Below are 16,968 nucleotides of genomic sequence, written 5' to 3'. Positions count from 1 at the left end.
GAGGGGAGCTGGGCTTTGTATGACAATTACTAGAGGTACTGCAGCAATGCATATTCTCTTCATGGGCCACACCATTTTTTTATCAGAGCATGAGAGCGAACCATGAAATGGTGCAGCCTGTCCATGGCAAGCACACATCCCATTCTGACTTAGTCCCATTTGTCAGCATTTGGCCCATGTCCCTCTGAACCCTTCCTATTCATATACCCATCCAGATGCCTTTTAAATGTTATAATTGTTATCCACCTCCACCACTTCCTCTGGCAGCTTGTTCCATATATGCACCATCCCTCTGTGTGAAAAGGTTGATCCTTAGGTCCCTTTTAAATCTTTCCCTCTCACTTTAAACTTATGTCCTCTAGTTTGGGACTCCCCTACCCCGGGGACAAGACCTTGTCTATTCACCCTATCCATGCCCCTCACAATTTTATAACCTTCATAACGTCACCCCTCAGTCTCCAATGCTCCAGGGAAAACAGTCCCAGTCTATCCCTAGAACTCAAACCCTCTAGTCCCAGTAACATCCTTGTCAATCTTTTCCAAACCCTCTCCAATTTAATAATATCCTTCCTATAGAAACACGACCAGAATAGAATGCAGTATTCTAAAAGTGGCCTAACCAATGTCCTGTACAGCCGCAACATGACTTCCCAACTCCTGTACTCAATACTCTGACCAATAAAGGCAAGCATACCAAACGCCTTCTTCACTATCCTGTCTACCTGCGGCTCCACTTTCAAGGAACTATCCACCTGCACTCCACGGTCTCTTTATTCAGCAACACTCTCCAGGACCTTCCCATTAAGTGGATAACTCCTGTCCTGATTTGCCTTTCCAAAATGCAGTACCTCACATTGATCTAAAGTAAACTCTGTCTGCCATTCCTCATCCGATTGTTCCATTGTTGCACCCTGAACTAACCTTCTTTGCTGTCCACTACACCACCAATTTTGGTGCCATCTGCAAACTCATTTACTACTCCTCCTATATTCATATCCAAACCATTTATATATGACGAAAAACAGTGAACCCAGCACCAATCCTTGTGGCACACCACTGGTCACAAGCCTCCAGTCTGAAAAATAATCCTCCATCACCACCTTCTGTCTCCTATTTTGGAGCCAATTTTGTATCTAATTGGTAAGCTCTCCCTGGATTCCATGTGATTTAACCTTATTGACCAGTGTACTGTATGGACCCTGTTGAACGCCTTGCTGAAGTCCATATAGACAACATCCACTGCTCTGCCTTCATCAATCTTCTTTTTCACTCTTCAAAAAACTCTATCAATCCTTTCTGTTGGCAGAAGTTTTCTAATATTTTGCACTATCAGCATTTTCACAAAATATTTTCATCACTTGTGAAAGGGTAGAGTCTGAGGAGAGGATTTTCATACAAATACCTCCCAGCAGAAAGAGTGACTCACTTTCTGTAGAAGGTGATGTGGAGGGTGCTATGGAATTCAGGCTCAGGCTCAATTGCAGGTGTCCTTGCGTCCCCCCACCTAGCCCAGAGCCCCATATACCCAGTCTCCAGCCTTTCCTAGTCACCCTTACACCCCCACCCAACCCCCCCCCCCCACATGTCCCAATTACACATGGGCTCAAAATCTATCCCTGCAAATTCAGAATGGAACATCAGGTTGCTTTTAATATCCTTGAAGAATGGAATCTTTCAGTACAAGAGAAACAAAATCAATCAGTGTTAAACGTTCAGGAGATATACTGTGATGAGATACTTACCAGTTCACCCTTGTGTCCTGCGATTCCAGGCAGACCTCTGGGACCAATCTTGCCCTGGAAGGAGAGCAGAGAGTTCATATTCAACTCTTTAGCAATATCTGGGTCAGGATTACAACATAAGCGTGATTAATAAACAAACAGTAAAGAGGTCAGATCTGTAGGAACACGATGACAGCAGGATCCCATGCTGCAGTTACAGTCTTGTGAGTGGGTAGCGTTTAATGGTCTGGGTTTGACGCCAAGGCTCAATGGAAGGAGCTGAACAGGTTGATTGTGAAGCTGCCATTGCTTCCAATACAGCAGGCAGTGCAAGGAGGAGAATCTGCTGGTCAGCCAGAGCTGTGTAATCGTTAGTATAGTGCTATTATCGTTAGACTATTAAATGAGAGACCCAGGTAATGTTCTGGCAACCTAAGTTCAAGTCCCACCATGGTAGGTGGTGAAGTTGAATCTAATATAAATCTGGAATTAAGAGTTTAATGATGACCCTGAGTCCATTGTTGATTGCTACCTGATTCCCTCATGCCCTTTAGGGAAGGAAACTGCCATCCTTACCCGGTCTTGCCTACATATGACCCCAGACCCACAGCAATGTGACTAATTCCTCACTGGCCCTCTGGGCAATTAGGGATGGTCAGTAGATGTTGCCCTGGCCTGTGACTCCCACATCCCTTCAGCAAACATTAAAATAAAGTTGCAGCATTGCAGCCTCTCCAAGTTAACGGATTCTGCATGTTCTTCCTAGGAGCAAACACCAGCTCATTCCCATGGCCCAGCACACACACACACACACACACACACACACACTGCTACATTTATATTGTAGAATGATGCCAGAATCCTTGATTCAAGCTGCACATGTGTGCACCACTCAGGAACACCTCCTCTCCCTCGCTCTCCTAGCTCTCCTGCTTTCTCGGGAACGTCATTCGTCAATGCCCCATTCCTGCTCTAACTCATCATTTGTTGGTGTTTTTAAGCTCCTCAATATTAATGAGGAATAATTATGTCATTGAACGTCATAGTACAGGAGCTGACCGTTCAGCCCATCGCACTTGTGCTAGCTCCCTGAAAGGAGTTATCCATTTCCTTCCACTCCCATCTACCCATTCCCCCACTTTTCCAGGCAGATTTTCCCGGGTGTAAAGCGTTTGAGGCCATTTATGGGTTGCCCAGGGTGTTGTTTGATCAGCCTCGGCTCTCTCCAACAATGAGTCTCTGTGTGATTTGAACAACAATGACAGAACTGTAGCCTTGATTAGACAGCAACAGTTCATTGCGGAACACACAGCTGGCCAAGTTACTCACTTCCCAAAATTAATCCCACTCAACAAGGGCAAAGATCGGACTATTTTTCTTCACATCCTCCACCCTATACCCTGTAATTATATCTCACCTGTAATATTCTCGTCCTTCTTTAAGGTTGTTCTCTGCACCTGGAGTTGTGTGTATGTCAGCCACAGGCAGCTGCCTGTTATGTTCTCACAGAGTCTGAGAGTTTGTGGCTTTAGAACCGACTCCAAAGCACAAAGCTCAAGGTTAACAGTGCAGTTCTCACCGTTGCTGGTACTGTCCTTCAGTCGAGATGTTGAACTGATGTTCAACCTGCTCCACTCAGGGTGGGGGGAGGGGGATGTAAACAATCCCAAGGCACCATCTTAAAGAATAACGGCAAAGCTAGCCTGGGGCACGGATTATCCTTAATTGTCAGTTAACTGTCTTCTGATTTGAAATCTACTCTGGACCATGAGTTTCTGCTGTGGGTCTTCAACCAACTGAATGGGCTCATTCCTAACCCACTGTTTTTTTTCATAGGTTTCTGGGCAGCAGTGACACTTGATTCCCATTGATCATCCTTGAGGTGAACGGTCTGCTAGACCATCCCGGAGGGCATTTAGGAGTCAACCCCATCGCTGTGGGTCTGGAGTCACAGGGAGGCCAGACCAGGTAAGGACAGCGGTTTCCCTCCCGAAAGGACATTAGTGAATCAGATGGGTTTTTGCAAAATCAGTGGTAGTGAGATTAACGAAACTGCCTTTTAGAATCCATGACTTAGTAACTGAAGTCAAACATCACCAGCTCCCATGATGGTAACAATGTCACCAGGTCATTATCCTCTGGCTTACTAGTGCAGTGACATGACCATTACACCCCCATCGTCCCTGGTTTAAAAGCAGAATATCTGATTATTATTGCAACACAGCTTGTGCAGCTTTCTAAAACACTGACTTTCCAACATCGCAATAGTGATTACACCTTCAAATGGTAACATTTCATAAACCTCCATAGAACTGAGATTACCCAAATCTCAAATGCCTGTGTATTACATCACAGTAGGTCCTGATCAGGTGCTGAAAATGTGTGGATGGAAAAGTACAGCAGGTCAGGCAGTATCCAAGGAGCAGGAGAATCGACGTTTCGGGCATGAGCCCTTCTTCAGGAATCACTGAAATCCTTGTAGAGGGAGGAAGAGAGCTTCTTCAAGGAAGGCATCCTTGTAAGAGGATTTGCAGTAGGTTAAAATCTTCTAGGAGAAAGTGAGGACTGCAGATGCTGGAGATCAGAGCTGAAAATGTGTTGCTGGAAAAAGCGCAGCAGGTCAGGCAGCATCCAAGGAGCAGGAGAATCGATGTTTCGGGCATGAGCCCTTCTTCAGGAATGAGCCCTGATCAGATGACCTACATTAGCTAATTCTTCATTTTAAAATTCTCATCTAATTTGCTCCATGGCCTGACCTGTCCCTGTCTCTGTAATCTCCTTCAGTCCTACAACTCTTTGAAATACTTATACTCTTCTTATTCTGGGCCCTTGTGTTTTCCCAATTGCAGTCACAGGATGGCTCAGTGGTTAGCACTACTACCTCACACCGCCAGAGACCCAGGTTCAATTCCCGCCTCAGGTGACTGACTGAGTGGAGTTCTCCCTGTGTCTGTGTGGGTTTCCTCCCACAGTCCAAAAGGAAATGTGCAGGTTAGGTGAATTAGTTATGCTGAATTGCCTGTAGCCTTAGGTGAAGGGTAAATGTAGGGGGGTGGGTTGTGGGTCGGTGTGGACTTGTTGGGCCAAAAGGGCCTGTTTCCACACTGTAAGTAAGTAATTTAATCTACACATTTCTATAGATCGCTGCCTATAATTCCACACCATTCTTCAATATTAATGATACCCTTTTTGTTTTATTAAGAAATAGACTGAGATATTGATTTCAAAGAAATGCAAAACAGTTTGAAAAATCATCACAACAGTAATAATCATTATTCTGGTTTTCACCTACCGGATCTCCCTTTGTTCCTTGGAATCCAATGTGTCCTTTGGGACCTTTATCTCCCTGTAAACAACACCAAACATTTCATTTACAAAACCGAAGACAGGACTCCAACTGCAACACACACACTACACACACACACACACACACACACACACACACACACACACACACACACACACATGCACAGACACGCGCGCACACACACACACATTCACACAAACATGCATATACCTCTGTGGACCTTGTTCCTGATATTGGAACCTGGAAGTTCCTGTTATAAAAAGTTTACATATCACAAACCCTAACCCAGCCATTTTGGGGTAAAATTACCTCTTTTATTGCAAATATTTAAGAAACGTAGAGAGCAGGCTACAATTCTGAAGAAGAACCATACCAGACCCAACATGTTAACCTCTGCTTCTCTCTCCACTGATGCTACCAGACCTGCCGAGTTTCTCCAGAAATTTCGGTTTTTATTTTAGAAGTGTTCAGCAATTGAAAGACTTCTGCACACAGAGGGTGGGCAATATTTTATTCTATAATGAAATATTCGAATAAAATACTTCTGCATCTAAAATTGAAACTGAAAATGCTTTGATTAGACAGTTGATGCCTTGCAGAGGAAAGGAGAAGCTGCTATTGAGAATTAATATCTTTAACTCATTCATAGGATGTGGATACTGCCAGTTAGAAACATTTATTGACAATACGTAACTGCCCCTGAGCAGGTACTATCGAGCTGCTTTCCGTCTGATTCACTCCCGGGAGATAGAATAAAGAACAACAAAGAACATTCACAGCCCAGGAACAGGCCCTTCGGCCCTCCAAGCCTGAGCTGATCCAAATCCACTGTCTAAACCTGTCTCCCAATTCCGAAACATCTGTATCCCTCTGCTCCCCACCTACTCGTGCATCTGTCCAGACGCACCTTAAATGAATCTACCGTGCCTGCTTCTACCACGTCTGCTGGCAATGCGTTCCAGACACCCACCACCCTCCATGTAAAGTACTTGCCGCATGTATCCTCCTTAAACTTTTCACCTCTCACCTTGAAAGCGTGATCTCTCATTATTGAATCTCTCACTCTAGGAAAAAGCTTATCTATATCCACCCTGTCTATACCCTTCATGATTTTATAGACCTCAATTGGGTCCCCCCTCAATCTCCTTTTTTCTAATGAAAACAATCGTAACCTACTCAACCTCTCTTCATAGTTCGCACCTTCCATACCAGGCAACATCCTCGTAAACCTTCTCTGCACCTTCTCTGAAGCGTCACATGATTTCTCCTGTCATCCACGGTTCACAAATCTTGCCTTTCTATCCCTTGTTTTCAAAGGGACATGCCTATCCTGCACTATCTTTAACCTATTTTTGAAGGCTTCCCGATTATCAAATGTGGACTTCCCTTCAAAGAGCTGTTTCCAATCCACATTTCCCAAGATAGACAGTGTTGGCCGGGCCAATATTTCCTTTCTCATCCTGATTCCTCTTCAGACAGTGGGTGTGAGCTGCCTTCTTGAACTGCTGCACTCCATGTGCTTTAGATAGATCCACAATACTATTAGGGAGGGAATTCCAGGGTTTTGACCCAGTGACACTGAAGGAATGGAGCTACGTTTCTCAATCAGGATGGTGGGTGGCTTGGAGGGGAACTTGCAGGGGGGTGGTGTTCCCATGTATCTGCTGCCCATGAACTGTATCATCATTTCCCCTTGGGAGTGAAACCAAACAGGTCAGCTAACATCCATATAAAATCAGTGATTAGAAAGGAGCAGAATTGATAGATTTCTTCTTTTCTAGAGGTGGGATTCATGGATTCCAGTTAAGCACTAAGTTAGGTGGCAATTGGTAATTTTGGGGTCAAATTAAATTGCAGGCCTTGGTAATGACCTATTTCATGGTCAGACTAAGGATATCATTTGTCGCCAATATTGAACCAGTTAGGTAAGATCTACATTCTTTGAATGATCTCCCTTTGACAATGCATCCATGCCAAGGAAACCAAATATCATAAGGGCATATTCAGTTGAACTGAAAACAACAAATACTGGAGATCACAGAGGGTCAGACAGCACCCATGAGGATAGACCAAGTTAATGTTTCAAGTCTAGATGACTCACACCTGCAGCTCTGACAAAGAGCCATCTAGACTCGAAATGTTACCTTGTTCTCTCTCCATGGGTGCTATCTGACCTGCTGTGATCTCTGGCATTTGTTGTTTTCAGTACAGATTCCAGGATCAGCAGTAATTTACTCCTCTATGGGGCACATTAAGTTCCTTGTTGTGAGTTGCTCCCTGTGGACAGGAGCTGATCTGGAGGGTGTCTGTAGCAGGGCATTTAACGAAAGCTACGGGGCTCCGAAATACCAAACGGTCCCAATGAGGTTTCTCAGAAAAAACCAAACAAGTCACTGAAAACCTCTACCCTCTTGTCATTTACCTTCCCCTGCCCTTCATCCTGTCATAGATCACCCCTTTGTTCTTCCTCCCTGTCCACTTCCACTTTGTCAAAGCCTATTTGATTTTTATCTTTCCTCAGTTCGGGTAAAGGGTCATTGACCTGAAACATTAACACTGTTTCTCTGTGCGGGTGCTGTCTGAACAGCTGATTGCTTCTGGCATGTTCTGTTTTGATTATTAGGCTGTGACCCTCAAGTTTACTCCCCTGGTTAGAAAGACCAGGACTGATCTGATGTGGCTTCAATTCTATTTCCTGCCTGTCCCCTCTAACCCTTGACTCCCTTGTCAATTAAAAATCTGTCTCCCCTGGCCTTGCATATATTCAGTGACCTGGTGTCCACAGTTCTCTGCGGGACAGAATTCCAAACACTGATAAATCTCTAAGGGAAGAAATACTTCTTAACTCTCTCTGAAATGGGGACTGTTGATTTTTAAACCGTGCTCCTTAGCTCTGCACACATCCACGAGAGGACACATCCTCTCAGAATGCACCCTCTCATATCCTTGAGGCATCAGGAAATGGAACATAAACATTGGAAAATTTTCCTGTAGTTTTACAAGGCATTGGCAAGCTCACATCTGGAGTACTGTGTGCTGTGATGGTCTCCTTATTTGAAAAAAAGATGCAATTATCTTAAAGGCAGTCCTTTGCAAAGTATGAAAAATAAAATGCTTTCACTCAGCAAGTAGTTCAGGTATAGGATGTACTGCCTGAAAATACGGTGGAGGCAGGTTCAATTGAGGCATTTAAGAGGGTACTGGATGATTATTTGGGTAGAAATAATTTGCAAAGTTATGGGGAAGAAGCAGGAGATTGGAACTTTGGAATGCAGCTTGTTTGAAGTGCTGGTGCTGACACAATGGGCCGAATGGTCTCTTTCTACACCGTAATAATTGTATGAATCATTCCTGGCATGACAGACTAATCTACAAAGAGGTCAGGCCTACATTCACTGCTTAGGATGATAACTGTGAGGATGTTTCCTCTTGAGAGTGAGACTAGAAATAAGTATTTAAAAAAGGTCTCCCTTTTGGAGGGAATGAGGGTGAGTTCTATACTCCAAGGGTTGTTGGCTTTCTACATCAGAAAGCAGTGGAGGCTAGGTTCTTGCATTGGCCAAAGCTGAGTTGGACAGATCTGTGAAAAACCAGGGAGTAACTGGCTGTGGGGGAGGACATGAAGGTGGGTTTCAGACTACAACTCAATCAGCCATGACCTCATCAAATGGTAGAACAGGCTCAGGGGCTGAATGGCCTCCTCATGCTCTTAGGTTGTACATGCAATATGATCTCACCTCATTCTTCTAAACAGCAATAAATGTCAGCTCCATCTCCTCACCAAGTCCCCTGACAATAAATGCTGGCATTCTGAGCATCAGCCAAGTGAGTATTCTCTGAACATCTAACCATGTATATCCTTCCGTAAGCAATGAGACAAATCTGTACACGATACTCCAGACATGCCCTCACCAATGTTATAGTGCCATTATAGAGTCATACCGTTTGGTCCAACCAGTCCACGCTGAACATAATCCCAAACTAAACCAGCCCTACCCCCCTGCTCGTGGTCCATATCCCTCTAAACCTTTTCTGTCCATGTACTTATCCAAATGTCTTTTAAACATTGTAATTGTATCCACATCCACCACTTTCTCAGGAAGTTCATTCCACACACGAACCACTCTGTGTATAAAAGATTTGCCCCTCATATCCTTTTTAAATCTCTCTTCTCATCTTAAAATCTGCAACTCTAGGGAAAAGACAACTACCAATAACACTCTCCACACCCATCATTATTTTATAAACCTCTATAACGTACCCATTAACCTCCTACACTCCTGTGAAAAATGTCTCAGCCTTTCTTTTTAACTCACATCTATTGCAGGAAGAGTTCCTCATGTTCATACTTTATCCCCTTGTCATAAAGTTCGACTCTCCATCTACCTTCTTAATCACTTGCTGCACCTGAATGCTAGATAATTGATGAACAAGGATTCACAGTTCCCTCTGCATTGTAGCGTACTGCAGTCTCTAACCACTTATGTAATATTCAGTTTGTCTATTCTTCCTAATAAGTTAAGAATCTTAGATCATTTCACTGTATTTGGCAATTTGTTTTGCCCACTCACTTTACTAATTTATTTCCCTTCTTGCACTCTCTTTGTATCTTCCATATACCATACTCTCCTACGTATTTTTGTAAGATCAGCAACATTGGTTACCAACCAGTTGCCCCCTCCTTCCAAGTAATTACCATCGTTTATAAATAGCTGAGGCCTCAACACTGGTCCCTGTTGCACTCCACCTGTAAATGGCTCACTTCTCCCATCAGTCAATTTCCTGTTGGTTAGCCAATCCTATATCCAGACTAATATATCACCCCTAACACTGTGAGCTCCTACCTTGAGCAATAACCTTTATGTGGCACCTTACAAAAACTTTGTAAATACAAAGACACAAAAACTATTGGTTCTTCTTTATCGACTCCCCCCCCCCCCCCCCTTGAAGGAACTGAAATAAATTAGTCAAACATCATTTCCCTTTCACAAAACCATGTTGACTCTGCCTGATAGTGTTATTAATTTCTAAATGTCCTGCTACAACTGCCTTTGTAATGGATTCTAGCATTTTCCAGCAACAGCTGATGAGCTACCTGGCCTACTCCCTCCTGTTTTCTGTCTTCATCCTGTCTTAAATGGTGGTTAGGGTTAGGGTTAAGATTATATTTGCATTAATGCTTTATTTGCACTTTTTGACTCAGAAAGAAGAAACCAGAAGTTCAGAAAAGAACAAATTACAGTCAGATACATTAGGGACATTTAAGTGACTTTTGGATAGGCACATGGATGATAGTAAAATGAAGAGTATGTAGGTTAGTTTGAGCTTAGAGTAGGATGAAAGTTTGGCACAACATTGAGGGCCGAAGGGCCTGTACAGTTCTATGTTCTATGTTCTACGTAACAACTGAATCTTCTGGAACCTCGGGAGTTTTGGAAGATTACCATCAATAAATCCAGTATCAACACCAGCATTTCTTCAGATGCAGGAGTGAAGCCTAAGGACACTTGTCTATCTTTCGTCCCATTAGTTTTCCCAATAATTTTTCTCCAGTGATCCTGATTGTTGTAAATTCCTCCTTCATTTCTGGTACTTTATTTTCTATTATCTTTGGGATGCTGCTGTAAGGCAGTTCCAGTGCAATCACAACACTGACATCTACCTGACGATGTGGAAAATTGCCCAGGGACTCTGTACACAAACAACAGGACAAATCCAACCTGGCTGATTACTGCTCCATCAGTCTACTCTCGATCATCAGTAAGGTGATGGAGGGTGTCATCAACAGTGCTATCAACACCTGCTCAGTGACTCAGTTTCGGCTCCACTAGGGCCACTCAGCTCCTGACCTCATTACAGCCTTGGTTCAAACATGGACAAAGGAGCTGAATTCCAGAGGGGAGGAGTGAGGGACATCAAGGCTACATTTGACCAAGTGTAGCATCATAGTTATCCTCAGCTTTCCTTCAATTTGAGGATGCTGTCTACTCAGGTTTCTGCCTTAGGTCTTCATTCAATTGAACAGCCTGATTCTAACCTGGAACGTTCCCATGGTTGGATGGGATAGGACCTCCCATGAGGTACTGAGCTTCAAAGTGTAGGAATTGCTACCTGTTCCTTCCTTCAGTACCTCTTCTCTGCCTCATCATTAATGCTGAAAGGATTATTCAGCTTGATGGACAGGTTGTTGCTAGGATAACTCAGTGATTAATGTCAGTGCTCCGGCACTTCAATGAAAATTACAAAGTGCCTTTGCATCTTTTTCTTTGTCATCTTCTTACCCTGAAACATCGGCCATGCGAGAGTTAAGGAAACAGGATCTACTGAGGAATTATGTCTCTCTGGATCCAGTCTCAGGCCTAAATCTATGTTGTGGCATCAAGGAGCTTGAGCAAAACTGGAATCAATGGGTAAACTCTACACTGATTGGAGTCATACCTGACACATAGAAAGATGGTTGTGGTTGTTGGAGGTCAGTCATCTCAGCTCCAGGACATCTCTCAGGAGTTCCTCAGGAGAGTGTCTTGGGCCCAACCATTTTCAGCTGCTTCATCAATGACCTTCCCTTCATCATAAGGTCAGAAGTGGGGATGTTTGCTTATGATTGCACAATGTTGAGCATCATTTGTGATTCCTCAGATACTGAAGGAGTCCAAATGTAGCACATTCTGGACAACGTCCAGGTTTGAGGTGATGAGTGGCAAGTAACACTTGCATCATACAAATGTCAGAAAATGACCATCTTCAGCAAGAAAGAATCTAGCATCTTCCTTTGATGTTCAATATAAATGCAATGGCTACGAGAGCAGGTCAGAGACTGGGAGATCTGTGGTGAGTAAATTGGTCTGACTAACCAAAGCCTGTCCACAAGACACAAGTCAGGAGTGCAATGGAACACTTGTCTGGGAGAGTTCATCTCCAATAACACTGAAGGAGCTGGACATAATCGAGGAAAAAGCAGGTCAGTTGATTAGCACGAGAGAAACTCACCAACGTTTCTATGACAGCACCCTTCAAACCCACAACCACTACCATCTAGAATGACAAGGGCAGCAGATGCATGGGAACACCGCCCCCTCCAAGTTCTCCTCCAAGCCACTCACCATCCTGACTTGGAAATATATTGCCGTTCCTTCACTGTCATTGGGTCAAAATGCAGGAATTCCTTCTCTAAGGGCATTGTGGGTCTACCTACAGCACATGGACTGCAGCAGTTCAAGAAGGCAGCTCACCCCCCCACCTCCTCAAGAGCTGCTAGAGCCCGCCTCTACCATCTCCACTGGTAACGTGTCCCAGGCACCTACCACTCTCTGTATAAAGAACATTCCACGCTTATCTCCCTTAAACGTTTCCCCTCTCACCTTGAACTCGTGACCCTGAGTAATTGAGTCCCCTACTCTGGGAAATAGCTTCTTGCTATCCACCCTGTCTATACCTCTCATAATTTTGTAGACCTCAATCAGGTCCCCCTTCAACCTCCATCTTTCTAATGAAAATAATCCTAATCTACTCAACCCCTCTTCACACCAGGCAACATCCTGGTGAACCTCCTCTGCACCCTTTCCAAAGCATCCACATCCTTTTGGTAATGTGGCAAGCAGAACCATAAGCTAAAGGTAAGTCAGGAAATCCAGATTGTTGTTTGGAAAGAATTGGATTTATAGCAGTGATCTAATACTTACAACTTTGCCAGGCGGACCAGGAGGACCGACTGGTCCACGGAATCCTGTGAGACCCTGCAGAAAGACAGGACAATCAGTGACAAGAAAGGAAAGGACCATTTCTCAATGAGGTGGAGTCTAACAGTGAGGAGAGAGCTGAGGCCATGGTACTGGCTGCTGATGTAGGTCTGCATTGGGTGACCACCACCTCCATCATCTGGAAGGTGTTACTCTGGTTCCTGCTTACTCCCCCATGACGTACATACAATCCGAACTGCTTGCTGCACACCATCACCCTGACGTACCTTCAGCCACCTTGGAGGACCAAGTATTTCCAACACCCCCTCCTCCCCATATAAACCTCTTGTCTTCATCTCCTCCTTTAAGGCACGCTCCTCTGTCTTATTTCAAGTGTCAATCCCACTTAAGTCATGTGAACACTTTGACTGACCAATGTTCCTGGGCAGCACCTTCGGACATTTTATTACAAGGTTGATGGGGGGTGGTCAGTTGGAGGTTTCTGAGGCAGCAATGAAGCTGCGAGTGAATTATAATCGCTGCATTTTGCCTCTAACAGGACCTTGCTGTCACAGCCCCTCATTCCCCCACCCCCCCTACCCCCCCATTCCCCCACCCTCCCACCCACCAGTTCTCACAGGAGGGTCATGACAATTTCCAAGCCCCAAAATGGGATCCACATTGGGACAAAGTTTGGGAAGCACCGATTAACTAATTAAAGGCGCTATATGAATGTAGATGCGTGCATGAATGGTGGAGTGCTGATCAAGTTGACAAATTTCTGACCATGAAGTGTCAGTCTAGGGAAATGTTCCAGTCCAGTTTTTCACTTACCCTGTCACCAGTAGGCCCAGGCTTCCCAGGAAGGCCTCTCAATCCTCGAGGACCCTGTGGAGTGAAGAGAACAGATCCTGATATAAAACCCTCTTCCTCCCAATCCAGAAATGTTCACGCATTTTAGTAACGTCACAATACTGCGTCACACCCTGATCATTTTTAACAATTTGTGTCAATAATTTCTCTCTGGTAAGAATTTTATTTTCTCACATCTTGTCCTATTTTCAATTGTTCCAAACGGGTGATGGTGACTCAGGGGTAGATTCCTATCTCTGAATTCAACCTGAAAGGGGTTGTATTCCAGTGATTGGAGATCAGGCCCTGTTTCTGAGCCAAATTCACCCAGGGTCCAGCTGCCAAGACACAGTGACCACTGACTCAGGGGTCATTTTTCTGACTGAACACAGAAAACACAGACAGAGGTTTCGCTGAGGACTTGAATGGCTTTCCTGCTGCTCCTATTCCCAACAATTCTTCGGTCGATGTAAAATATCTTGTAGTCACTATTTCAAAACAAAGCAAAGAATTTCTCCCTGGTGTCCTGGTTAATATTTATATTTCAACTAAGATCACTGAAACAGATTATTGCTTTTATTGTCATGTTGCTGGCTGTGTGCAAATTGGCTGCCAAGACAAAACTGACTGCACAAGAACTTAATTGGCTGTAAAGCGCTTTTGGAGTGTCCTGAGTACATAAAAGGTGCTACAGAAATGCAAGTTCTTTCTTCCTGTTGAATAAGGAGAAACTGATTGATTTTCATGAGTCAGAACATGGTAATGAAACACCAACAACAGCAGGAACAAGGAGATCGAACCAGATGAGGACAAAGCTCAAGAAAACAGACCAGCCCAGGAAATAATTCAACTTGCCTCAACTATAATTAACATTGTACATTTAGCCATAACCAATTCTATCCCTTTTCCCCTTAATAATCTGTACAATGGTGACAAAGATTGATTATATATTTTTGTCATTTGGAAATTCAATTTTAAAGTAGACATAAATGCTTTTAAATCTGTGAAGATACATTTTTTTAAATGAGAGCAGAAAGTCATTTTTGAACAGTGAGTTCAAACAGCATTTCCAAGAAAGCATGTGGCTAAACCTGGGGAGTTAACTGATGAAATGCATACAAAGGTGAACCTTTATGTAGAAATAGAAAGTCAGGTCACAGGTTATCAGTTTCAAAAGAGTTGAAGGGCTGAAACAAAAAGAGAAATTGTTGGAGAAACTCAGCAGGTCTGGCAGCATCAGTGGGGAGAAGTCAGAGTTTAATGTCTCAAGTCTGGCAAATCAGCAGAACTGACAGCAACTCAGAAAAAGTGACACTGATGCTGAAGATGGGTGTGGGGGAGAGAGGTGAGCAGATGGGTGGAGATGGAGCTCAGAGAGAGAGAGAGAGAGAGAGACGAATAGAGAGAGAAAGAGAGAGAGTGAGATGTGAAATGGATAGATAAATGGATAGAGAAATAAACAATTTCTGTTTTTGTTTCAGATCTCCAGCAGCTGCAATTCATTGTTTTATTTCAGCAGAAGGTTTGTTCAGTATGTGGCTTTCAACAGGCTTTCAGACATGGAAAATAGTCTTAACAATGTTTTAGCAGCTTAAATAAGGAGGTGGACAAAGAAAAGTGAAGTAGCTGGTGTTTGTGTAACTCAGAGTGATATGTATAGCACATATAAAAAAGTTGCCAAAGGAAAAGCTTGTAACTAACCAATTAAGCAAGAAATTAGAATTAAAATTGGAGTGATACATTACTGGGATTGAGCATCTGTAAAGGATGTTGCTCAGAAACAAAATTCAAATTTTTCTTTTTGCTCTTTATCTTAAGATCTTTCTAACTTCTTTTAGTCAAAAATAGAAATTGCTGGAAAAGATCAGCAGGTCTGGCAGCATCTGTGACAGCATCTGTGACAGCATCTGTGTGGCCAATTATTTGAATGGTAAAATATTGCAGCATGCTGCTGTGCAGGGGGACCTGGGTGTCCTTGTGCATGAATCACAGAAGGTTGGTTTGCAGGTGCAACATGTAAGTTTGAAGGCAAATGGAATTTTGTCCTTCATTGCTAAAGGGATTGAGTTTAAAAGCAGAGAGGCAATGTTACAGCTGTAGACAGTACTGGCGAGGCCACACCTGGAGTACTCTGTGCAAGTTTGTTCTCCTTATTTGAGAAAGGATGTACTGGGCTGGAGCAGGTGCACAGGAGGCTCACTGGGTTGATTCCAGAGTTGAGGGGGTTGGCTTATGGGGAGAGGCTGAGTAGATTGGGATTATATTTATTGGAATTCAGAAGAATGGGAAGGGGGATCTTATGGAAACATATAAAATTATGATGGGAATTGATAAGCTAGAAGTAGAGAGAATGTTTCCACGGGCAGGTAAAACTAGGACAAGAGGACATAGCCTCAAGATTAGAGGAAGCAGATTTAGGACTGAATTGAGAAGAAACTCCTTCACCCAGAGGGTTATAAATTGACTGAATTGCCTGCCCAGTGAAGTAGTTGAGGCTTCCTCAATAAATTATTTTAAAGCTAAGATAGATAATTTTGAACAGTAAAGGAATAATGGGTTACGGTGAGAGTGCAGGTTAGTGGAGCTGAGGCCATGAAAAGATTAGCCCTAATCTTATTGAATGGTGGAGCAGGCTGGAAGGGCCAGGCGGCCTACTCCTGCTCCTCATTCTTATGTTGTTATGTTAACTCTGATTTCTTTCCACAGATGCTGCAGACCTGCTGAGCTCTTCCAGCAACTTGACTCTGATTTACAGCATCCACAGTTCTTTTGGTTTTAATTTTCTCGTTTTTTATATATTTGGCTTTTTTGCACAATAACCTTGTGTCCTTTAGTTTAAAGAACATTGGCAGCCTCGTGTGAATATGTTCAGTGAATGAACCATATTAACCAAACTATAAAAATAAACTCAAGCCAAGATCAAGTCAGGTTTCACCCTGTGGTCTGATTTGTCCAGGGACTATAACAACCCCCTGGATTGTTGATGGGATTTTTTTTTCCATGCTTCCCAAGTACAACGAAGAGAGAAGACAATTCTTCACGTCCAAGATGTTGTTGTTAGATTTCCCATTATTCTGTTTATGTCAGCAGTTCATTGGTCTATACTGGCTTCTGGTCTGACATCATTTAGATTTTAATATTTTATCCTGCTGCGACCATACTCTCCATAACCCTGAAACCCAATCCATTCCTACAACCCTCTGTAATACCGATACTACTCCAACTCTGACCTCATGCCCAACCATTAATTTTCTGCCAGTTACCATTGGTGCCCATGCCTTTGGCTGTTCATGTTCTATGCTCTGAAATTTGCTTCCCCATTTCACCCAAGCAACACTGACATTCTGCTTCCTCCTTTCTTTTCTGCTTCAAATCACTTCTTCAAATCCATGCCTTTGTTCAGTCAGTT

General features: G+C 43.5%; 1 protein-coding gene across 1 annotated transcript in view; it reads right to left on the bottom strand.

The window, feature by feature from the left end:
- The window catches only part of col9a3 (collagen, type IX, alpha 3), a 284,757-nt gene that overhangs the window by 68,557 nt on the left and 199,232 nt on the right, over window positions 1-16,968 (bottom strand). Inside the window, exons 14-17 of the mRNA XM_072556160.1 lie at window positions 13,542-13,595; window positions 12,711-12,764; window positions 5,014-5,067; window positions 1,743-1,796 (exon numbers count right to left, since the gene is read on the bottom strand). Of these exons, the coding sequence (XP_072412261.1) occupies window positions 1,743-1,796; window positions 5,014-5,067; window positions 12,711-12,764; window positions 13,542-13,595 (216 nt within the window). The remainder of the gene's footprint in view (window positions 1-1,742; window positions 1,797-5,013; window positions 5,068-12,710; window positions 12,765-13,541; window positions 13,596-16,968) is intronic.

The sequence above is a fragment of the Chiloscyllium punctatum genome, chromosome 37 (assembly GCF_047496795.1).
Source record: "Chiloscyllium punctatum isolate Juve2018m chromosome 37, sChiPun1.3, whole genome shotgun sequence".
Lineage (NCBI taxonomy): Eukaryota > Metazoa > Chordata > Chondrichthyes > Orectolobiformes > Hemiscylliidae > Chiloscyllium > Chiloscyllium punctatum.
Note: the sequence above shows the minus strand (reverse complement) of the source record. Positions and strands in the feature narration are given on the sequence as shown.